General features: G+C 52.8%; 4 protein-coding genes across 15 annotated transcripts in view; 3 read left to right on the forward strand and 1 right to left on the reverse strand.

The window, feature by feature from the left end:
* The window catches only part of rapgefl1 (Rap guanine nucleotide exchange factor (GEF)-like 1), a 14,432-nt gene extending 5,270 nt beyond the window's left edge, over positions 1-9,162 (forward strand). The window contains 14 exon segments of the mRNA XM_057015112.1: positions 1,689-1,767; positions 2,230-2,437; positions 2,660-2,757; positions 2,866-2,978; positions 3,527-3,694; positions 3,771-3,868; positions 4,117-4,239; positions 4,301-4,479; positions 5,549-5,639; positions 5,744-5,794; positions 5,869-5,956; positions 6,269-6,333; positions 6,446-6,500; positions 6,613-9,162. Of these exon segments, the coding sequence (XP_056871092.1) occupies positions 1,689-1,767; positions 2,230-2,437; positions 2,660-2,757; positions 2,866-2,978; positions 3,527-3,694; positions 3,771-3,868; positions 4,117-4,239; positions 4,301-4,479; positions 5,549-5,639; positions 5,744-5,794; positions 5,869-5,956; positions 6,269-6,333; positions 6,446-6,500; positions 6,613-6,737 (1,541 nt within the window). The 3' untranslated portion in view covers positions 6,738-9,162.
* A 237-nt stretch (positions 9,163-9,399) lies between these two features.
* Positions 9,400-11,186, forward strand: LOC130515119 (nucleoside diphosphate kinase B-like). The gene is made up of 5 exons (XM_057015174.1): positions 9,400-9,547; positions 10,089-10,206; positions 10,378-10,479; positions 10,566-10,678; positions 10,850-11,186. The coding sequence occupies exons 2-5, from the start codon at positions 10,090-10,092 to the stop codon at positions 10,965-10,967; spliced, it is 450 nt and encodes a 149-aa protein (XP_056871154.1). The 5' UTR covers positions 9,400-9,547; position 10,089; the 3' UTR covers positions 10,968-11,186.
* Positions 11,187-12,221: 1,035 nt separating this feature from the next.
* Positions 12,222-18,029, reverse strand: LOC130515084 (MBT domain-containing protein 1-like). Of its 12 annotated transcripts, none has more exons than XM_057015102.1 (18): positions 17,861-18,029; positions 17,234-17,474; positions 16,951-17,084; positions 16,498-16,609; positions 15,760-15,839; positions 15,536-15,653; positions 15,210-15,458; positions 15,053-15,141; positions 14,889-14,987; positions 14,664-14,799; positions 14,533-14,588; positions 14,346-14,450; positions 13,724-13,871; positions 13,472-13,656; positions 13,133-13,370; positions 12,949-13,017; positions 12,727-12,879; positions 12,222-12,623 (listed from the first exon to the last, which is right to left on the reverse strand). In XM_057015102.1, exons 1-18 carry the CDS (start codon positions 17,879-17,881, stop codon positions 12,529-12,531), a joined length of 2,328 nt encoding a protein of 775 aa, XP_056871082.1. In that variant the 5' UTR covers positions 17,882-18,029; the 3' UTR covers positions 12,222-12,528. The 12 variants fall into 12 exon arrangements, 8 of the variants coding, with proteins under 8 accessions (XP_056871082.1, XP_056871088.1, XP_056871086.1 ...); XM_057015108.1 differs by lacking the exon at positions 17,861-18,029 and adding an exon at positions 17,551-17,805 and having other exon boundaries at positions 13,472-13,554; positions 15,324-15,458; XM_057015106.1 differs by lacking the exon at positions 17,861-18,029 and adding an exon at positions 17,551-17,805 and having other exon boundaries at positions 15,324-15,458.
* A 395-nt stretch (positions 18,030-18,424) lies between these two features.
* On the forward strand, positions 18,425-22,574 carry LOC130515103 (keratin, type I cytoskeletal 13-like). The gene is made up of 9 exons (XM_057015142.1): positions 18,425-19,229; positions 19,309-19,391; positions 20,145-20,991; positions 21,068-21,150; positions 21,418-21,574; positions 21,694-21,855; positions 21,941-22,066; positions 22,142-22,362; positions 22,436-22,574. The coding sequence occupies exons 3-9, from the start codon at positions 20,608-20,610 to the stop codon at positions 22,494-22,496; spliced, it is 1,194 nt and encodes a 397-aa protein (XP_056871122.1). The 5' UTR covers positions 18,425-19,229; positions 19,309-19,391; positions 20,145-20,607; the 3' UTR covers positions 22,497-22,574.
* The last annotated feature ends 526 nt before the right edge of the window (positions 22,575-23,100 follow it).

Genomic DNA, 23,100 nt, shown 5'->3' on the forward strand with positions numbered 1-23,100 from the left:
CTTTGGCTTGCTGAGTCCGCGACCGTTTGGAGGCGTGGCCAGCCCGCAGTATTGTTATCTTGATGGCTTGGCTCCACCCCCTTACATATTTTGTTCAGGCGTGTGTGTGAATTTTACACAACATCGCAGGTACAGACATGTGCAGGTGTTCAGGTGTTCAGGTGTTCAGGTGTTCAGGTGTTCAGGTGTGGCACCTGTGAGGCCGCTGCGCAGGTCGGGGCTAACGGCCGTGAGCAGCCCTGGTGGCTGACCGCGGTACTGCACCCACACATTGACCCTCTGAGGGTCAGGACCCAAACGAACCACCTGAGAGTTGCTATGTGAACACACACCAACACACACTAAGACTCACACACACACACACGAAGACGCACACACACACCAACACACACGAAGACGCACACACACACACACTAATACTCACACACACCAACACACACGAAGACGCACACACACACCAACACACACGAAGACGCACACACACACACACGAAGACGCACACACACACCAACACACACGAAGACGCACACACACACACACACACACACACACGAAGACGCACACACACACACACACACACACACGAAGACGCACACACACACACACACACGAAGACGCACACACACACCAACACACACTAATACTCACACTCACACCAACACACACTAATACTCACACACACACACACTAATACTCACACACACACCAACACACACTAATACTCACACTCACACCAACACACACGAAGACGCACACACACACCAACACACACTATCAAACATCTTCACAAACATGTCTGATGAGGCAGAGCTGCAGCTCAGAGAAGCTGAAGCAGCGAACGAGTGGGCGGATTTTCTGTTCTCACACACCGACACGCAGGAAGCTCAAATTCAGCCTCCCTCATGCTGCGGCGGCACCGACGCCGACATCGTCGGTACCGACACCGAGGCACCGATGAATTAAAATTCCCGCTACTGATACAGACGGTCCCCTATGTCGGGATTAGCTCATCAGCTGATTGGGCTGCTGAAGGGGGAGGGGCTTATGTGTCAAACCAGTTGAAACTGCTTCCTCCGTCTTCCTCAGGGCTGGTTTCACTCCTCTTCCTCCCACGTTTCTACACACACATGAATATTTCACACATGAATGTTGTCAGATGGTCACACAGCCCAGGTTTGTTTCCACCTCCTGTCAGCAACATGCGATCTCCATGGAAACCATTTGCAGAGGTGGACTCTGGGAGGACACACCCACTGCAGCAGGCAGATCACACACACGCTCGTGCGCAGTCACAATCTGTCGCCATTGCTAAATTTGTCTTGTGGCCTACATTTACATCTGCTGGTGTGTGTGTGTGTGTGTGTGTGTGTGTGTGTGTGTGTGTGTGTGTGTGGTGTGTGTGTGTGTGTGTGGGTGTGTGTGGTGTGTGTGGGTGTGTGGTGTGTGTGTGTGGTGTGTGTGGGTGTGGTGTGTGTGGTGTGTGTGTGGTGTGTGTGTGTGTGTGTGTGTGTTGTGTGTGTGTGTGTGTGTGTGTGTCAGGGATCAGTTCAGGAACAAATGTTTCTGTGACGCTCCAGTTTGAGTCCTGATCCTGATCCACCATCGGGATCGACCACTGATTGATGATGTCACTGACTGGTGGCGGTGTGTTCAGGTGCACTCTGTAAAACTCTCCTCTGTGTGCTTAGAAATGCTGCTGGATGACTTCATGTTGACACATCCCATCTTCCTGATGGCCGACAGGTTCCAGCAGGTCCTGCTGCAGCAGTATCCTTCCTGTCTGTGATCGCTGTCACCCGTCTGTGGTTCCTTTGTGATCCATCTTTGTACCGTCCGTCGTTCATCTGTATTGGGTCTGTGGTCTGCCTCTGGCCTGTCTGTGGCCTGTCTGTGTCCTGCCTGTGGTTGGTCTGTGTCCTGTCTGTGTCCTGTCTGTGGCCTGTCTGTGGCCTGTCTGTGTCCTGTCTGTGTCCTTTCTGTGTCCTGTCTGTGGTCTGTCTGTTGCCTGTCTGTGGTTTGTTTCTTTCCCTTTCAAACGGACAAAACCAGCTTCGTTATGGCAACCAGACGAGGCGTTCAGGTGCGTTCAGGTCAGGTTTGATGTTTTTGTTTCGTCAGCATGGATTGACTCTTTACAGTCCTCATGAACATCAAGCCTCCCCAGATTGTTCCGGATCACCTGTGCTGACCCGTCAGTGGCCAGTTCGCTCCTTGACTCGCACCCTTTAGATTCAGCCTGGAGACGGAGGAGCGCCACAGCGGGGGCGAGGGTGGGAGGCCGGCGGGGGGGGAGGGGGCGGAGCCAGATGGAGAGCGTGACGGAGCGATGGATGGCGTGCAGAGGAAGAAGGCGGTGCTGAGCGTGGCCTTCCGGTACCTGGACACGTACCGGGAGCTGCTGCAGGAGGAGGGCGAGCGCAACAACAGCTTCCCCAAGGTAACGCCTGTCGTCATAGCAACGGTCCTACAGGTCGAAACACTCCCCTGTAACCTGCAAGAACTGTCATTAGTTCACCTGTGTGTGTTTGTGTGCGTGTGTGCGTGCGTGCGTGTGTGTGTGTGCGTGCGTGTGTGTGTGTGTGTGTGTGTGTGCGTGCGTGCGTGTGTGTGCGTGTGTGTGTGTGCGTGCGTGCGTGTGTGTGCGCGTGTGTGTGTGTAGGAGTTGTACCTGAGTGCAGTGGAGCAGCTGCGTCGTTATCCTGAGCTGGTTGAAGACGTCCTCAAACTGCAGCGATGGACTGAGATCCTCAACTGCCCGTAAGAGACACAATCAGTGAGACGACTTCTGATTGGAAGTGGAGATGACATGTTTGTATGTTTGGGGTGTGTGTGTGTGTGTGTGTGTGTGTGTGTGTGTGTGTGTAGCTGTGACGAAGAGAAAGAAACCAGGAAGAAGCAGGTTCGTCCGTTGTTCAGACACTTCAGACGCATCGACGCCTGTTTGCAGCCCAGAGAGGCCTTCAGGGGCTCTGATGAGAGTACGACACGCACACACACACACACACACACACAAAAGCACAGATCCAGACTTGTGTAATGTACCTGAGCACAAAAGCTCTTGAGTTGAGGAGCCACTGTAGTTCTTCAGTCATTTGTCCTTCACTTTGGTGGTGGAACAGATTTATGACAAAGAACTAGCGGCTAAATGTTAGCAAATAGAGGATAAACCGCATGTTGTAGCAAACTACGATCATTTTTCATAAAGTGCGTTTACGTGCAGGCAGGAAACAGAATTCCTGCGCTGGTCCGGCTACATCAGTGCACGTGGAGCCGGAGCCGGACTAGAACGGGTCCAGAGTGGTGGAACGGGGCCGGACCAGCACCCCCAGACAGATGGGTTGGGGGAACACGTGCACGGCGAGCTAGCCTGTGTGATGTGCACACGCGCTACGTTTCCCCACAACCGTTGGGAACCGAGTGAGCCTGCTAATGGGTTAGCTGTGGTGCTAGCTCGCCGGGGGGGTGTGGCTCCGCCCAGAGTCAGTCTGCCATGTAATGTTGTTTATGTCTCATTCGAACTGGACAGTCTTCTGCCGGGTTTACACTCCCGATCACTCCTACGTCACCATCCGGAGCCGTCTGTCCTGTCGGGTTGGAGAGATTCTGGCTCTGGTCCGAGAGAAACTCCAGTACAGCGAAGATCAACCAGTTCAGCCCGGAAACCTCATCCTGGTGGCCGTGACCTCGGCGGGAGGTCAGCGCGTCCGCCTCCTGCTCGCTGACCCTCGAGGACTGTTTGTGATGCTAACTGCTGCTCATGTCGTGTGCAGAAAAAGCCGTGTTTCGTCCGAGCGACGAGGCGGTTTTCACCACGTTGGGGGTCAACACTCACCTGTTCGCCTGTGAACCCTCTGAACTGGACTCACTGGTAAGAACTGGCCCGAATGACGGATCCATGATGAACCAATCAGATCGCAGCTGGGACAGACGAGCATGACGCAGTTGATCATGTAGCTTCTCACGGTGACCGCAAAGGATGATGGCATATATTGTACTAAATAGTCTGTGTGTGTGTGTGTGTGTGTGTGTGTGTGTGGTGTGTGTGTGTGTGTGCGCGTGTGTGTGTGTGTGTGCGTGTGTTGTGTGTGTTGTGTGTGTGTGTGTGTGTGCACTCAGCTTCCTCTTCCTGAAGAGATCCACTGGTCTCCAGGTGACAGTAAACTTCACGACATGTCAGCAGAGGAAGTGGCCAATCAGCTGGTGGCGTTTGACTGGGAGCTCTTCAGCTGTGTACATGAGGTCAGTGACATCATCACTTTCTTCTTCTGTGACAAAGAAAAAACTTGAATATCTTCTATAGGTGGAGTTTATGTGTTACGTGTTTCATGGTGAACAAGCCCGCTGGCGCCCCCTGAACCTGGAGCTGGTACTGCAGCGCTGCAGTGAGGTGCAGCACTGGGTTGCTACGGAGATCCTGCAGTGTCAATCACTGCCGAAGAGGATCCAGCTGCTCCGGAAATTCATCAAGATCTCAGCGCTGTGAGTGATGATGATGATGGTGGTGATGATGGTGGTGATGATGGTGGTGATGATGATGATGATGTTGATGATGATGGTGATGATGATGATGGTGGTGATGATGGTGTGGTGATGATGATGATGTTGATGATGATGATGATGATGATGATGGTGGTGATGATGGTGATGATGGTGGTGATGATGATGATGTTGATGATGATGGTGATGATGATGATGGTGGTGGTGGTGATGATGATGATGGTGTGGTGATGATGATGACTGGTGATGGTGGGCTTGATGATGTGGTGGTGGTGATGATGATGATGATGGTGGTGGTGATGATGGTGATGATGATGTTGATGATGATGGTGGTGGTGATGATGATGGTGATGATGATGATGCTGATTTGCTGTGTGTTGCTGCTGATGGTGGTGGTGATGCTTGTTCTGCTGCTGATGGTGCTGCTGCTTTGATGCTGATGTGTGGTGCTGCTGATGGTGCTGCTGATGGTGATGCTGCTGTTGCTGATGTTGCTGCTGATGCTGGTGGGTGGTGATGCTGGTGCTGCTGCTGTTGCTGATGCTGCTGTTGATGCTGTTCTGGTGGTGCTGCTGCTGGTGATGATGCTGTTGCTGCTGATGGTTGTGGTGCTGCTGGTGCTGATGATGTTGCTGATCTGCTGTTGGTGGTGCTTCTTGTTGTGTTGTTGCTGCGCTGCTGCTGTGTGGTGCTGCTGCTGCTGCTGCTGCTGATGTTGTTGGTTTTGATGATGGTTTTTTTGATGATGTGTGATTGGTGATGATGGTTTTTTTTTTTTGGTGGGGGGGCTGCTGCGCTGGTGGTGGTGCTGCTGCTGCTGGTGCTGCGTGCTGTGCTTCTGGTTCTTGTGGTGGTGCTGATGATCTGCTGCTGTGGTGGTGCGATGATGTGGTGGGTGCTGCTGCTGCTGATGCTGTGCTTTGGTGCTGCTGCTGCTGGTGGTGCTCTGCTGATGATGATGATGATGTGCTGCTGATGATGGTGCTGATGATGCTTGTTCTCTGATGATGTGATGATGATGATGATGGTGGACTGTTTGTGTGTGTTCCAGCTGTAAACAGCAGCAGGACCTGCTGTCCTTCCTCGCTGTGGTTCTTGGATTAGATAATCCAGCTGTCAACAGGTTGCGACTCACCTGGGAGGTTTGACCTTTGACCTATGACCTCATCGTGTTATTTAATCGCATCTCCGTGGGCATTTATCAGCATCTGTGTGTGTGTGTGTGTGTGTGTGTGTGTGTGTTCAGGGTCTCCCTGGGAAATTCAAAAAGCAGTTCCAGCAGTTTGAGAGCATTGCGGTGAGTTGACATTGATGCTGATGAGGATGATGAAGGTGACCTGATCTCATCTGGATCTCTTGGTACTTTTCCAGGACCCGTCCAGGAACCACAAGTCGTACCGAGACTTGATCACCAGCCTGAGACCTCCGCTGATCCCCTTCACACCCCTGCTGCTCAAAGGTCAGTGAGTAATGTGATTACACCAAATCACATGAGCTCCAGAGAGCAGCACGTGTCGTGCTGGTCCTGGTTACCATGGAGACAACCCACCAAGACGGAGAAAGCTGTTTGAATTTGTGAGGAGTCTCCCTCTTGTGGTTGAAAACACTACTGCAGGTTGAGCTCAAACCCCTCATGAAAACACTCCAGGAAAGACAGAAGCTCTTTGATCTGTCACATTAGTTTTAGATTCCCTTTCAACTTACTTAAAGAAAACTTGATTTAAAATAATCCGAGCAAAATCATCCATCCATGAACACTTTCCTCTCTCAGATCTGACCTTCCTGCACGAGAGCTGCAAGACGTTCCACGGAGAACTCGTCAACTTCGAGAAGATGGTGAGTCGATTATTTACCAGCAAGAAGCTGATTCTGTGTGTGTGTGCGTGCGCGTGCTTTATTCTAAATATCAGTATTTTTCAAAACTTTTCACGTAAACATCTTTTTTCAGCATAAAGTGGCAGAAATGGTTCGAACCATCAGAAGATACAGGAGCAGCCAGCTGGGTAACACACACACACACGCACACGCACGCACACACACACACACACACACACAGTGTGACACATGTACTTGTGTTGTACCTCCTTGACGCTTCCTTCCTGTTTGATCTGGTAGCCATGGATACAGAGACGTCCCCCTCCCACCTACAGACGAAGGCCTACGTCAGACAGCTTCAGGTGATCGATAACCAGAACCTGCTGTTCGAGATGTCCTGTAAGCTGGAACCCAAAGACACATGAGGAGGAGGAGGAGGAGGAGGAGGGGGGGTTGGGGGCGCCGGTCAGACAGGCAACGCTAACGCCTGAAGAACAGGTGAAGAACCTTCAGAACCTTCCACAGAACATGGGGCAGAGAACCACTCAGAACCGTTGGTGACAGATGATGGAACACGTCATCACCATCATCCATGTACATCCAATAATACCCATGATGCACTGAGGGCACAGATATCTTCGATCACGTTGTCCTGTTTCATCAGAACTTCTTGCTAACCCACAATCCTCTGGGCTCGGCACATCCTGGGACGGACCAGCTGGTTTTCAGACATTTTTGCTGTTTTTGCATGTTTTCTCAGCAGTTTCCATCTTCGGTGTGAGCGTAACCATGGTAACAGGTGAAACACAGCCATAAGCTGAAAGTGGGTCCACTGTCGCCTGACCGTCAAGTACTTTGCTCACCTTCAGGTTCATCCCAGTCAGCTCAGCGTTGTCATGGCAACAACACATGGCAACAATGGGCAAGCGTGTGAATTTTACTTTTCAGCAAAAAAAGTGTCGGCACTGATAAAATGGTGCACGTGAGCAGAACCAAGGCTTTGGGGAACAGCCCAGTCTGGCCACCCGAGGACACTCAGGACTGAGGGGTGGGCGTGGTCCCAGGCAATAACCATGTGACAGGAAGTGGACTTAGAGCAGCGTGAAGCACTGCGGCCAAACCTCAGGGCTCAGAGACTTTCAGAGTTTCCTTTGGAGTTGATTTGCTGTCTGTGTTTGTTGCTCAGCAGGTGTGAAACACCTGATCCAGACACACACGCAGGTGTGTGAGGAGGAAAGTCCCAGAGGGTTTTAGTTCCTTTGCTGTTTAGTTATAGGGTGACTATTGTTATTACTACTATTATTTGGATGTTTATGGTTGTTTTTGTTGAAGTGTATATTTGATATTTTGATGTTCAGACTTTTGTGGTGCAGCAGATTGATCAGTCTTGACCCGCGACTCTTTGTTGGTCCCAGAACACCTGATTTACTCACCAGAACCCCACTTCCTGTTTGGAGTTTTGCATCCGGGTGAAGCACAAATGTAGAGACAAATTTACAGTCATCAAGAAGTTACAGACATTGTGGCAACAGAAGTACTGACTGAGGAGGAGTGCCCCTGGAATATCCTGGAATATCCCGGAGTAGCCTGGAATATCCTGGAATATCCCAGAGTATCCCGGAATATCCCAGACTATCCCGGAATATCCCAGACTATCCCGGAATATCCCAGAGTATCCCGGAATATCCCAGAGTATCCCAGAATACAGATGAAGAGGCAGGACAAAAATCCTAGAAAGTGTTTTCTATTGTAAAAACACACCAGGCCCAAAATCGAATGCAAATTTTGGTATAAAGCATAGTGGTTAATAAACGTGTGTGCGTGCGAGTGTGTGTGCGAGTGCGTGCGTGCGTGTGCGTGTGCGTGTGTGTGTGTGTAAGTGTGTGTGTGTGCATGAGTCTGTGCGAGTGTGTGTGCGTGAGTGTGTGTGTGCGTGTGTGTGTGGCCTCCACTAGCTGCCAAACTACTGCTGCCACAATGTGGAACAGCTGCCGTCTGTTTTCTACCCGTCAACGACTCCATAGATTTGCTGTTTTAGGCCACACCCACCAGTGATGTCAGCACAGTCACAGTACTTTCGTTTAATTTTCAGATCAAAGGCACCTGCTGACCTTTTATCTTTTCTTTTGTCCTACTGATTCTATTGGAAATTCCAAATGCTAGCCTTTAGCCGCTGTGGCGTAGGATCTGACGACGTCACCTAAATGTTTCTGAAGCGATCAGATCTGATGTCCCAGAACAGGAGGGAGGCTCCTCAGCCTCTGCCTGAGGTTCTGGAGCCTTTCGGGTCAAAGCGTGACGGCAGGCAGGAAGCAGCTGTAGATATTTCAAAGCTGTAAAGGCGCAGATGCTAACAGTCTATTTATGCGCGGGAGCAGAGGTGGCGCTAACGCACCACAGAGGAAGAATTAGGCGTTGATTTTGTGTACAGAGGAAGAACTGCTGATCGTTGTAAAGTCTCATTTTATCAGCTTTGACTTTTGTAAAAATGTGGTTGTTTACTTCAATATCACGACTTGTTTCTATACAGACGATGCGATTGGAGCTCAGGGTGGGAGGGGCATGTATGGGGCGTGTCCTGGGTGGGCGGAGCCTGGGAGGTCACATTGCTGCGGGTCTGAATAAACGAGTTGATCAGATGACACAAAAATGGCAGCTGTTCATATTTTGAGCAGAAAAAAGAATCACTAACTTGATTCTAGTAACGTCCGGTTTGTTTTGGCGATTCAGGGATGTTCAGGAAACGATGTTGCTTTTCTGTTGTCAAACACTGAAATAAAACTGGTGGCTACCGGTTTCATGTCGACCAAACTTCCACACAAATGAATAAAGTGAAGCAGAAACATCCAATTCAGACGTTTGTGACTTTTACAGCAGTAATCAGATAGTTCCTCCTCACATATGTGGCAGCTAATTGATTCTAGCAGCTGCGTCCTAGCAAAGGATGCTAACACCTGCTCATCAAACGTTTCCAAGAACTGTTATTAGCAGGAGAAGGGGGTCACCTGTCAGCACAAAGCCCCGCCCCCGAGCATCCCGGCGGATCTCAAACGTCTCCTCAGGAACTTTTCTGAAGGATAAAAGTTCATCCGGTGGAAGACACACCCCCTCGCGTCGCCCCGCCCCGCCACCGCATCGCCCCGCCCCCACAGCCTTTAAATACGGCCGCTGAGGGGGGGTCGCCGTCCTCTTTTCGCTGCTGTTCGGCTTCTCAACTTCTTTTCTTCAGACGGAGGTAAAAACACGTTTTTATTTCGTTTTCTGACGTTGATTGATGCTTAAATTATAAATTGTTCTTAACTCGGACTTCAGAGTTCCGATTTTTCAGCTCTGAGGAAACATTAATGTGATGCTGAAGTTTCAAACTTTCGACTTTCTGCCGTTTGAGCTTTGAAAAACTCCTTTTGGTCGATCTTGCTGGTCGTGCACGTGTGCGCGCTCAGCTGTCGTGCAAGCCCCGCCCCCCGGCTGTGGCCGGCTCGGCTGCTGCAGCCGTCAGCAGCTCTGCTCCTTCATGAAGGGGGTTTATTTTTGGAGGATACTTGTGGAAGAATGAGGACGTGGTGGAGGTCAAGGGGGCGGGGCTTCCACCGCAGAACGCTTCACACCTTCGTCCTCAGACTGAACTGCCTCAACTCTGTCTGGAAATGAGACTGAAGTAATCAGATTAATTGTTGTAATCAGATAAAGTAGCGGTTGCTAAAAGCTCGTGCCACCCGCGCCAGCAGGGGGCGCCGCGCGCACGAGCAGCTTCTGCACGTTTCTGTCCTTCCCAGCATGCAGCGCACCTTCATCGCCGTGAAGCCCGATGGCGTCCAGAGAGGACTGTGTGGCGAGATCATCAAACGCTTCGAGCAGCGCGGCTTCAGGCTGGTCGCTGCCAAGTTCATGCAGGTAACCATGGCAACCGCTGCTTCATCCGCCACGCAGAGCGATTCTGGACGTTCACTCAGAAATGAGCGAGATTCCGGTTTTAGAAAATCCGGTTTCATTTAATTAAGTAAATGAACATTTTAAATTTGATTGTGATTCAGCTCAAATATCACAGCTGATATCTTTGATCAGGCTTCTGAGGAGCACATGAAGAACCACTACCTGGACCTGAAGGACAAACCCTTCTATGAGGGACTCTGCAAATACATGTCCTCTGGACCTGTGTTGGCCATGGTAACGCGCGCACACACACACACACACACACACACACACACACACACACACACACACACACAGCATAAGTGTGGGCGTGTCTTCAGGTGTGGGAGGGGCAGAACATTGTGAAACTGGGCCGGATGATGCTGGGAGAGACGAACCCAGCTGAGTCCAGACCAGGCAGCATCCGTGGAGATCTGTGTATCGACATCGGCAGGTGAGTCCACACACACACACACACCACACACACACACACCACAACATAACCTGTGTAGTTTGGGACATTTGGAGGATTATCTGAAGCTTCTCGATTGTTGGAATAACTGTCATCTCGTGAGTTCTGTGACGCCTGAAGACCTTCAAGCTTCACCAACTGTCCTCCTGTCAGGAACATTGTCCACGGCAGCGACACGCTGGAGAACGCCAAGGCTGAGATCAACCTGTGGTTCAAACCTGAGGAGCTGGTGTCGTACACGTCCTGCGCTCAGGCCTGGCTCTATGAGTGACCCTCAGGCTCCGCCCATCTTACCTTTGGCCTCTCTCACCTGTCTGATCGCTCAGTTGTCAAACTTTTGGTAACAATTCTGTTTAACTGCTTCAGTTGTGACACTGAGATAATGCTAACAATGCTAACACACTGGTTAGCATGCTGAAACATCAAAGATATTCTACAGGTTGATGAAAGAAACTTTTGTGAAAGATGAAAATAAAGAAGTCAAACTAAAGTTTCCTTCCAACTATTTTATTGCAAAAAAACAAAAGCTTCACCTTCCTGCAGCCTAAAGCACAAATGTCCTGGTGATGGAATCATGTGACACATGTTGGAGGATGAGAGAATGTCTGAGGAACCAAGAGACCTGCAGAGCTGTGCCACCTCCAGAGGAATAAAGGTGATGAGCTGGAGGTGGAGGAGGGGCTGGGGGTGGAGGTGTGCAGAGAGAGCAGGTGGAGGCGGAGCTAGAGGTGGAGGTGGAGGAGGAGCTAGAGGTGGAGGTGTGCCCTGGAGAGGAGGCAGACGCTGAAGTTCCAGGGAGGAGAGATGAAGAAGCTGGAGCTTCTCTTTGGGAGGAACATGGAGAGGATCAGCAATGATCAGCACGGGTTAGATGTTTGGAGGTGAGGCCAGAGAGGCCAGGCTGAGGTGCTGTGGACACGTCCAGAGGAGGGACAGGGACACTGAGGATGGAGCTACCAGGAAGCTCTGGGAGGAGATTTATGATGTAGTTGGAGAAGAATGAAGGTTTCTGCTGTGAAGAAGAGGATGCAAAGCAGGACAGAGGGGATGGACACTTGATCCATCCATGGCTTCACAGGTCAAAGGTCACTGTGGGGTCACAGCACGAAATCCAACAGGTGGTTTGAGCCAGTCCGGGTCTCAGCCTCCACCAGCTGAGCAGAAACATTGAGGCCCTCACTGACAAGATCCACCGCAGATCAAAGAGGACAACCTGTCACATGACCTGTCTGGAGGACGACGTCAACATTACGGTTCAAGATAATTCTACCTGAAGGGAGCTCAGGTGCTACGTGGCTCAGGTGAGGTCTGTCCAGGTGAGCCGTCTGACACCATTTCTCTTCTAGCCAGTCCTGTTCTAAACATCATTAGCCTGGAGCTAACATGCTAACATAAACAAATCATTCCCTACAATAAAGGTGCTACAGAACTTTTCTCTTGTATGTTATTGGTCCATTAGGGGACGCTAATGCTAACAGGGCTAGGAGGTCCTTTTATGGATAATATATACGATTCACCAAAAAAGTCAAATAAAAGTATTTTATTTCATATGAGTGTGAGCTCGCTAACAGCTTCATTTCTTTACACACACACACACACAACACACACACACACACACACACACACACACACCCACACCCAGCATGTAAAAAATTCACAATAAAAAAGCCTTTTGTGAGAAACGGAGCAACAAGATGATCAATGCTGCTTTTGTGTCTTGGCGTCAGGTAGCGTGTTCCTGGTCACGCCACCACGGAGGGATTCTGAAGGGCGCTCCGTGTGTCCGGTGACCACCACACCCCAGCGAGGCTCTGGATGGACGGGGCTGGTTCCTACTGGGTGGTGAGCGCTGGCTGGGACGGGCCGCTGGCCTTGGTTCCACCAGATGTTTGACTTCCGTCCACGTTGTCCTCTCTGCTCTGTGACGCTGGACAAAGTCACATCATTTCCACCCGCAGCGTCGCCAGTGTGCTGGCTGATAGCACCCGAGCTAACGCTAACGCTAACGCTACCACCCAGGATTTGTGTACCTGTGGGGTCTGGAGGTGCCGTTGGCAGCTGGGACGCTGAGGCAGGGGAGGGTGGTGACGCTCCGTTCTCTTCTCCAGACAGGATTCTGGGAACCTCGGTTACCATGGCGCCAGACTGACTGACAGGACGCCTGCCGCCCGGCAACCTCCTCTCTGCAGACCATAGAAGATCAAAACATGGAACGTTGTCGTAGCGACAAAGGTGAATGAAATGAGACCAACTTTTCTTTTGTCCTCTGTACTGATGAGACCTCCTCCTCTGTTTGGGCGCTGTCTGAGGGTCCCTGACGCCTGAAAACACAACACACACGTGCAGACGGAGATTTGGGAGGTTGAAACTGTTTCTTCCTCAGTAAACATGCGTGTGTGTGTGTGTGTGTATCCGATGTGTGTTACCTGTATTTACCTGTACTAACAGCAGGGGGCTGCAGCTGGTATCCAGTCAGTTGGCACCAGCCGACTGGATACAGGTCAGGTGATTCACAGTCCACCCACTGGTCGTACTCGTCCTCCCAGCCATCAAAGTGTATCCGTAGCAACCTGTGGATGATCTGTGTTACTGTGGCAACGCAGACGAGCCTGGGCTCCATGAGGTCCACGGCCTCCAGCTTCATACCAGGACGGAAACCGTGGTCAGGGACCTCCTGACAACAGAGAGGACTGTGGTCAACACACCTCTGCTCATGGGCACTCCAGAATTCCTGACCCGGTCCCGGCGAGGAGTCGAGTCCGGCACCGGTGTCACCTTGTTGAAAAGGTTGACGGGAGCTGCCACAGACTTGGTGTCCTTCAGGTACTGGAACCATCTGAAGGGCAGGTTGGTGTAACCTGGCAGGTGGAACACAGCTCTTTGATTTGGGGTTGAAGCTCTGCAACAGCCCAGCAGCCGTTTGGGCCCATGTTCGCTTGCTGTGTCATGTGACGCGCTGTCTCTAAAGGCAACGGGTGGAATTACAAGCGATGGCTTGGTATGCGGGCTGGAGGGGGCCGGTTCTACCTCTGGGGGGCGTCAGGTCAATGTTGTTGATCTCACAGAAGCCCGACGGGAAGATGGACGGCGACGTGCAGTGGTAACAGAACCAGTCGGAGCCGTCGGCGGCCTCGGAGCCATCGATGCCGACCATCAGGTAACCGTCAGCCAGGACCTGGAAGACAGAATTGGAGGGGGTCTGACGGGCCCCCACCGGGCCCCCGCCGGGCCCCTACCAGGCCCCCACCGGGCCCCCACCAGGCCCCCACCGGGCCCCTATCAGGCCCCCACCGGCCCCCGCCGGGCCCCTACCAGGCCCCTACCGGCCCCTATCGGGCCCCCGCCGGGCCCCCACCGGGCCCCCGCCGGGCCCCTACCAGGCCCCCACCAGGCCCCTACCGGGCCCCTATCGGGCCCCCGCCGGGCCCCCACCGGGCCCCCACCAGGCCCCCACCGGGCCCCTATCAGGCCCCCACCGGCCCCCACCGGCCCCCACCAGGCCCCCACCGGGCCCCTATCAGGCCCCCACCAGGCCCCCGCCGGGCCCCTACCGGGCCCCTACCAGGCCCCCACCGGGCCCCTATCAGGCCCCCACCGGGCCCCCGCCAGGCCCCCACCGGGCCCCCACCAGGCCCTGGTCGCTGCTCACCTTTCTGACGGTGGCCACGCTGATGGAGGACAGGTTGAGGGGGTCGATGGCCTCCAGCTTCATGCCCTCATTAAACCAGGCGCTGCTTTGGTCCACCTCCCTCACCTGTCCAGGTACAAACACAGGACTCCAGCACTGTGACAGTCAAACAGCGCCCCCCGGCGGTGGCCACAGGTGAGTCTCTCACCTTAGCGAACAGCTGCCCAGGAGCGTTCACCTGACCGTCCAGCATTGTCAGCACATCTGGAAGCAGTCCGCAGTCACGCCGAATGTAAAGCTGCATCGTGTGTGTCACCTGTGCATTCGTCGATGTCTCACCTGAGCGTTTGAAGCGGTGCCCGATGGACCGCGACCACCCGATGTTGTGGATCAGGGGGCTGTACATGTGACACCAGAAGTCATCCGTCCCATCTGCGCTCTCCTCGTACACCAGGCGAAGACGACCTCCGATGACCTGCAGCGCACACACACACACACACACACACACACACACACACGTACGTTGACTCTGCACAGGTGTAATTCAGCCTGTGTGTTCCTCACCTGTTCAACCAATGCCACCCGAGTCCGACACAGGTGAGTTTTATCCACCACCTCCACCCTCATCTGCCTCTTAAAGGGAACACGCAGGCTGTCCTGCACCTGAAGGCAACACAGGTGATTGACAGCTGAGCGTCACGAAGAGAGGAGAGGTTGGTGTGTCACACCTGTGAGGAGAAATCAGGTGGGAGGGTTTTGGATCCTGTCAGCCTTTGGATCAGGAACGTCCTCCAGTTGCTGAACTTGTGAAGGAGGCCTGTACACACACGCACACGCACACACACACGCACACGCACACGCACACGCACGCACACACACACGCACGCACACACACACACACACACACACACACGCACACACACACACACACACACACAGAGTGAAGGTTGAAGGTCTCGCAGGTGAGCTCGCTCCTGGTCTGGACCGAGGGGGTCTCACTCTGAGGGGGAACCAGCGGTTCTCCTCCGGAGGCGCACCAGCCCACTGGGTGGATGTCAGGAACACACAAGTGGAGCCAGAAATCTCTGCTGGAGTCACCGTCGAAACCTTCGTAGCGTAGCAGGGCCTCGAACCCTGGACAGGGGACAGCAGCAGCCGTCAGCACGGCCGCTTCTGACCGTGGCCTCATCAGGTGTGTGACGTGTTCGGACCGGCCAGTTTGATGATCCCAGCGATCCAGTAAACCTTCATGGTCAGACCGCTGTCACTGTTGGGAACCTCCAGCCGGACCCCTTCACTGACAGCGGCCCACGCCGTTGCCATGGACACCTGAACAACCAGAGAGCAGATGGAGAGCGAGCAGATGCTGAAGGTAGGTGTGTGTGTGTGTGTGTGTGTGTGTGTGTGTGTGTGTGTGTGTGTGTGTGTGTCTCACATGTTTGAAGCAGCTGACTGGTGCTCCAGTCATCTCTCCGTCTCCAAGGTAACGGCCCCAATCAAATCCCTCCAGCGGCACTTGGTCAGAAGTACAACAGGCTCAGGATCAGTGTGTGTGTGTGTGTGTGTGTGTGTGTTGTGTGTGTGTGTGGTGTGTGTGTGTGTGTGCGTGTGTGTGGTGTGTGTGTGTGTGTGTGGTGTGTGTGTGTGAGTGTGTGTGTGTGTGGTGTGAGTGTGTGTGTGAGTGTGTGTGTGTGTGTGGTGTGTGTGTGTGAGTGTGGGTGTGTGTGTGGTGTGAGTGTGTGTGTGTGTGGTGTGTGTGTGTGTGAGTGTGTGTGTGCGTGTGTGTGTGTATGTGTGTGTGTGTTGTGTGTGTGTGTGGTGTGAGTGTGTGTGTGTGTGTGTGTGAGTGTGTGTGTGTGAGTGTGCGTGTGTATGTGTGTGTGTGTGTTGTGTGTGTGTGTGTGCGTGTGTGTGTGTGCGTGTTGTGTGTGTGAGTGTGAGTGTGCGTGTGTGCGTGTGTATGGGTGTGTGTGTGAGTGTGCGTGTGTGTGTGTATGTGTGTGTGTGTGTGTATGTGTGTGTGTGAGTGTGTGTGTGAGTGTGAGTGTGCGTGTGTGTGTGTGTGTGTGTGAGTGTGTGTGTGCGTGTGTGTGTGTATGTGTGTGTGTGAGTGTGAGTGTGTGTGTGTGTGTGTTTTCCTGGAAGCTGCCAGCAGCCTGTGGAGGACGCTCACCGCTCTTCCTGGCGCCGCCCTGCTGACAGCTTTGGTTCTGAGGACTGGTCCCCAGTTTGGTGGTCACTGGGTGTTTGAGCAGAACCCTGGACTTCTTCGTTGGTGGCCTCCCCTTTAAGAGACAAATACGGCATCTATCTCACCACTTCCTGTGTGAGAGTGTGTAATATATATTTTACTTGCAAAGCGAGGACATTTTCAAGAGGAGAGGACATCTTGTCTGGTCCTCAGAACTTCAAAGGTTCGGACCGTGTTCAGGGTCAGGGTCAGGGTCAGGGTCAGGGTCAGGTCTTTAGGTATGATGGCGAAGGTCAGGAGCTGGTGTGTGTGCGTGTGTGTGTGGTGTGTGTGTGGTGTGTGTGTGTGTGTGTTGTGTGTGTGTGTGTGTGTGCGTGTGTGTGTGTGTGCATGTGTGTGTGTGTGGGGTGAGCGGTCCATTTTGGCGGGCTCTACCTGCAGCCGGGCGAGGACGCTGGCTTTCTTGGAGTTGGAGGAGAAGCTTCTAGAACAGGAAACGTTGCAGAACCGCTTGGTTTTACTGTAGAAAGCGTCCCGGACCCCCACCATCCCACACATCTCACAGGTGGCTGCGGAAACACACACACACCATCAGACGGTTCACAGTCAGAGCAGGCAGGACATTCCAGCTCTGGACCTCAGTGGACATTTAATGGGACTATTTTTTGCGGCGGATGAATCCACGTCTGTATGAATGGGGCAGCTGATGGTGACTGACCCAGGCCTGTCTGTCCGGGGCAGGTGTACACCTGTCCGTTCGTCTTGATGAGAGTGACGGGGGAGGTGAGCTGCGCCAGCCCTCCTCCCCCCAGCTCCTCCTCATCACTGTCCTCCAGGCTGGAGGCGCTGCTCCCCGTGCTGCTCCGGCTCCGGCTGCTGCAGCTGCTCTGCTCCTCCTCCTCCTCCAGCCCGTCCAGCATCCCGAAGGAGTCCCACCTCCTCCTGCATGGGCGCTCGGCCTGGAGACGGGCAACGTCCGCACTTTAGACTCCATCTTATTCATCAAAACATTTTCTGCTCAGGAAGTGTTCTGACCCGATCGAACCGTCCCCGAAACCCCCACAGAACCTGCGGATGAACACGCTGGTCGGTCATCAGGTTGTCTTTTGGGTCATTGAAGCATTTAAACTGGATCGGAGGATCGATATTAAAGCACAGAAGCCGATTAAATGCCGAGTGATGCTTTTGTTAAAGACATTCATCCTAATCTGAGTGGCGTAGGTTCGGTTTCAGGTTCTGTTGGAGTTCCAGCAGGACTTTCTGTCAGCGGGAATCTCCGACACTGCGGCCGAAGCAGAGGCGACGTCTTCGGCTTCACACCGCACAGCACACTCGCCGGACTCACCGGATCTCTGCGGTTCTCCATCACACCGAACCGAGCTGTTCGGAGAGGGTTCGGACCCTCAAACACACAGAAGCGTCCGTGAATATATAACGACGTACATGTCAACCGTGAAGCTACCACGCATGCGCAGACGGCGCTGCTACCTGCGCTTAGGCTGCAGATGACGTCACGGGGCGGCCAGTGAGCCCCGCTGGACAGATCCGGAATCACAAACAATATTTGATCTGTAGAACCTGGATCTGGATCAACCTGGATCTGGATCAACCTGGATCGGGATCAACCTGGATCTGGAACAGCCTGGATCTGGATCAACCTGGATCTGGATCAACCTGGATCTGGGTGCCTCTGCTCAGACCGAACCTTCTGGTGCCGCAGCTCCACGGGGAACACTTACACACTCTTTATTGACAGTAATCCGCGAGCTCTGATTCCAGATTTAAACTCTAAAACAAGCTTGAAGATTAATTTAACGAACTGTGGTGACGGTGTGTGACCAGCAGGGGGCGCCAGACCCTAAGAAGTCCTCACAGAGGCGGTAAAACTGCAAGATCCAAAGTTGCGTTAAAAAACCAAAAACATCGAGAAGTTTTGATCATAAAGCTTCAGATTAATCAACACAACTTCACACTTTCAGTTCAGAGACTTTGGTTAAAAAATAAACAACACTCTGTGTGTGCGTGTGTGTGGGTCTGTATGTGTGTGTTTATGTGTGTTAGTATGTGTGTCTGTGTTTAGGTTCAGATGTGTGTTTGTGTGTGTGTCTGTGTGTGTTCGTCTGTGTTTGTGTGTTAGTGTGTGTCTGTGTGTGTAGGTTCATATGTCTGTTTGTTTGTATGTGTGTCTGTGTGTGTGTTCATATGTGTGTCTGTGTGTGTGTTCATATGTGTGTCTGTGTGTTCATATGTGTGTCTGTGTGTGTTCATATGTGTGTCTGTGTGTTAGTGTGTTTGTGTGTCTGTGCGTGTGTCTGTTAGTGTGTGTGTTCATATGTGTGTCTGTGTGTGTTCGTATGTGTGTCTGTGTTTGTTCGTATGTGTGTTTGTGTGTTAGTGTGTGTGCGTGTGTCTGTTAGTCTGTGTGTTCATATGTGTGTTTGTGTGTGTGTCTGTGTGTGTTCATATGTGTGTTTGTGTGTTCGTATGTGTGTGTCTGCCTGTGTGTGTGTGTGTGTGACCTTCCACAGGTGAAATGAATAAATGAATCTTTGACACATGTTTCTCCTTCATATCTCAACATTTTCTCCAGCCACACCTGAGCTACCTGCAGGGCCGTGAGGCTCCGCCCCCAAACTCAACCGGTTATATAAAATCAGCCAGAGGCGAACAAACAAGCTGAGTTGGGGGAGGATGGAAAAGACATAGAAACATAGGTGACCCACACACACACACACACACACACACACACCACACACACACACACACACCTCCCTCCTCTTCATGTTGCCACAGGTGATGCTCTGACCTCTGACCTCTGCATACCTGGAGGAGGGGCTGTGATTGGTGGATGTGCTGAGGCGTGTTTTAACTGACAGGTGAGATAAAGTAGATGTAAAGGTTAAACATACCTACACACATACACACACACAAAAACACACACCTACACACACACACACAAACCCTACACACATACACACACACACACAACACACACACACAGTAACACACACCCACACACACCCACACACCCACACACACACAACCCACACACACACACCCACCCACACACACACACCCACCCCCCCCCCCCCCACACACACACACCCACCCCACACACCCACACACACACACACCCACACACACACACCCACACATCCACACACCCACCCCCCCCCCCACACACACACACCCACACACACACACCACACACACCCACCCACACACACACACACAACACACACACACACACACAACACACACACACACACCACACACCCACACACCCACACCACACACACACACACCCACCCACACACACACACACACACCCACACACAACCCACCCCCCCCCCCCCCACACACACACACACACTAACAGACAGACTAACCACACACACACACACACACACACACACACTGAGGTCGCCCCTTCACTTTAATCCCACATCAGGTGACATTCGACCAATCACTGTTGCTTTTACTCGTTTGTTTTTTCTTGTTGTTATTTGTGGAGTTGGAGGCTTTAATCTTCACCTGCACCAGAGATCGTTTTTATTGTGATTGGGAGTTTTCAGCCGGTTCCAGGTTTCCTGTAACTGGACCTGTCTCTCCGGTTCCAACCCCCACAGGAACGTGGTCTCCAGTGTTGGCTCAGCTCTCCTCAGGCCTCAGGCTCCTCCGGCCTTCTGATCACCTGACTGCTGTCTTCTGCAGGTGTGCCTCATGAGCAACAGTCAGTGGTCACCTGTGAACCGACGGACTCAGGTTCTGGAGTGAGGGTCCGCTCTGGTCCCCTGTTCTGCTGTGACCCGACAGTCCAATCTCTGAGGGCTGGTCAAAGAGTCTGTGGTTGGTTTGCACAGGTAACCAGTTTTTGGAACGCAGGCGGATCTCAACCTGCAGGCCAACTTCCCTGGGTTCTGAGAGGGGGAGGGGATCCACCTGAGCCACATTCTTCCATCCAGGCTGGAGGGGCTAAACATTCCTGCTCCGATTGGCTGGCAGGGCCCGAGTCTGGGGTGGGGGCTGCCATAAAAGCAGCCGGGCCACAGCTGGGCTTCATTCTCTCCTCTGCCAGAGTCAGCGGTCATCATGTCCTTCGCCCGCTCCGTCGCCTACTCCAGCAGCACCCGCCTGGGCTCCAGCCGGGCCCCCAGCGTGTACGGTGGTGCCGGAGGCAGCGGCGTGCGCATCTCTGCCACCAAAGGTGCCAGGAGCTTCTCATCTGGTGGCTCGTTCTCCTCTGCTTCTTCTGGCTTCAATCTGGCCGACGCCGTCAACGTCTCCGCCAATGAGAAGATGACCATGCAGAACCTGAACGACCGCTTGGCCACCTACCTGGAGAAGGTGCGCATGCTGGAGTTGGCCAATGCTGACCTGGAGCTGAAGATCAAACAGTTCCTGGAGAACAAGGCCATGCCCAAGTCCCACGACAGCTCCGCGCACCAGATCACAATCCACGACCTGCAGAACAAGGTAAGCCCGGTTCAGAAGTGGATGAATCCAGGAGCAACCACGCCCTGAAGCACCTGTTCCTTCCCTGTCCATCCAGATCTTGGATGCCACCCGCAGCAACGGTGCTCTGTACCTGGCCGTGGACAACGCCAAACTGGCTGCCGACGACTTCAAAACCAAGTGAGTCCCCTGCTGCACCGAATCACCTCAGTCTTCGGACTGAGATGATTCCATCACTGGCTCTTCAGTTTTCATTGTTTGTACCTTTGTTCATCGCACGTTGAGTGAAGGAGAACATATGGTGGGGGAGGGTGTGTCCGACCTTGTAGAACTAGTTCAGCAAAGGCTGAATTTGAATTCCGTGTTCCTGGATCCAAGCCATTACTACTATTACACACTGGCTAAAAGTCTGAGGTCCTCCTCACTTTTGCTGATGTTCTCCTGCAGGTATGAGAACGAGCTGGTCATGCGTCAGTCGGTGGAAGCCGACATCGCTGGGCTGAGGAGGCTACTGGACGAGCTGACTCTGGGAAGGTCTGACCTGGAGATGCAGATCGAAGCACTGAGGGAGGAACTCTTGCATCTGAAGAAGAACCACGAGGAGGTGTGCACCACAACAAGGATCAACAACCACCCATACAGAACTCAGACACCATCCACATCAAAACCACCGTTAGAATGACAAATTCCGTCTTTATTGCTGACATTCTTGTCATTTTTCAGGATCTTCTGGCTATGCGCGCTCAAATGGGAGGTCAGGTGAACGTGGAGGTTGACGCTCCCGCTCAGGAGGACCTGTCCTCTGTCATGGCCTCAATCAGAGAACACTACGAGACCGTCGCCAACAAGAACCGAAGAGATGTGGAGAACTGGTTCCAGGCTAAGGTGGGAAAAGCTGAGGAGGCGGAGTTATGTGAGGTATCTTTAGGCTGCTCTCATCAGTTCTGGTTTGTTCTGGTTCCTCTTCTAGACTGATGAACTGAACAAGGAAGTTGCCGTACACACTGAGACTCTTCAGTCTTCACGCTCTGAGATCACAGAGGTCAAACGTACCCTACAAGGCCTGGAGATCGAACTTCAAGCGCAGCTCAGCATGGTGGGTCTCCAGAGGACACCTCACTTTTCTCAGTGGTAGCTGAAGCTCATGATGTTTCTCTGTCTTTGCCATCAGAAAGCATCTGTGGAAGGAACGCTTGAGGACACCAAAATCCGCTATGCTAACATGCTGGCTGGCTACCAGAGGCAGGTCCTTACTCTGGAGGACCAGCTGGCCCAGCTGAGGACCGACCTGGAGCGTCAGAGCCAGGACTACCAGATCCTGCTGGATACCAAGACCAGGCTGGAGCGGGAGATCGCTGAGTACCACCGACTGCTGGAAGGACAGGTGTACCTGTGAGTGTCCTCAGAGCCTTCAACTCCACCTTCAGCCCAGACACACTAACAATACCTCTCTGTTTTCTTCTAGTCCATCTAGTTCAACTTCCAAAGTCCTGATTGTCACCAAGGAAATTGTCGAAGAAAAGTGATGGGAGAATCAAAATCTAAGATGCTGATCAGTTACCGTTGTCAGATTACACCAATAAAACCTGTCTGATTAACTGAAACGGACCTGTCTGACTTTACTACTGTAGACCAGCCTAGCCTAGCTTAGCCTGGCCTGGCCTAGCCTAGCCTAGACTGGCCTGGCCTAGCTTAGCCTGGCCTGGCCTAGCCTAGCCTAGCCTGGCCTGGCCTAGCCTAGCCTAGCCTAGCCTGGCCTGGCCTAGCCTAGCCTGGCCTAGCCTAGCCTGGCCTGGCCTAGCCTAGCCTAGACTGGCCTGCCTAGCCTGGCCTGGCCTAGCCTAGCCTAGACTGGCCTGGCCTAGCCTAGCCTGGCCTGGCCTAGACTGGCCTGACCTAGCCTAGCCTAGCCTGGCCTAGCCTAGACTGGCCTGGCCTGGCCTAGCCTAGACTGGCCTGGCCTAGCCTAGCCTGGCCTGACCTAGCCTAGCCTGGCCTAGCCTAGACTGGCCTGGCCTAGCCTAGCCTAGCCTGGCCTAGAATAGATTATGCTGGGCCCAACTGGACCGGACCAGACTAGATTAGACTCAGTGTTTCATGAACATCCTAAATGTAAATATAATACCGGAC

The sequence above is a fragment of the Takifugu flavidus genome, chromosome 18, assembly GCF_003711565.1.
Source record: "Takifugu flavidus isolate HTHZ2018 chromosome 18, ASM371156v2, whole genome shotgun sequence".
NCBI lineage: Eukaryota > Metazoa > Chordata > Actinopteri > Tetraodontiformes > Tetraodontidae > Takifugu > Takifugu flavidus.

Coding starts and splice junctions, on each gene's coding strand:
- LOC130515103 (XM_057015142.1), top strand. CDS start 20,608: ATGTCCTTCGCCCGCTCCGTCGCCTACTCCAGCAGCACCCGCCTGGGC. Junction 20,992..21,067: donor TCCACGACCTGCAGAACAAG/GTAAGCCCGGTT, acceptor CTGTCCATCCAG/ATCTTGGATGCCACCCGCAG. Junction 21,575..21,693: donor TGAAGAAGAACCACGAGGAG/GTGTGCACCACA, acceptor GTCATTTTTCAG/GATCTTCTGGCTATGCGCGC.
- LOC130515119 (XM_057015174.1), top strand. CDS start 10,090: ATGCAGCGCACCTTCATCGCCGTGAAGCCCGATGGCGTCCAGAGAGGA. Junction 10,480..10,565: donor CTGGACCTGTGTTGGCCATG/GTAACGCGCGCA, acceptor GCGTGTCTTCAG/GTGTGGGAGGGGCAGAACAT. Junction 10,679..10,849: donor CTGTGTATCGACATCGGCAG/GTGAGTCCACAC, acceptor TCCTCCTGTCAG/GAACATTGTCCACGGCAGCG.
- LOC130515084 (XM_057015101.1), bottom strand. CDS start 17,610: ATGACCGACCAGCGTGTTCATCCGCAGGTTCTGTGGGGGTTTCGGGGA. Junction 14,988..15,052: donor CACCTGATTTCTCCTCACAG/GTGTGACACACC, acceptor TGTTGCCTTCAG/GTGCAGGACAGCCTGCGTGT. Junction 13,872..14,345: donor GCGTGGCCACCGTCAGAAAG/GTGAGCAGCGAC, acceptor TCTGTCTTCCAG/GTCCTGGCTGACGGTTACCT.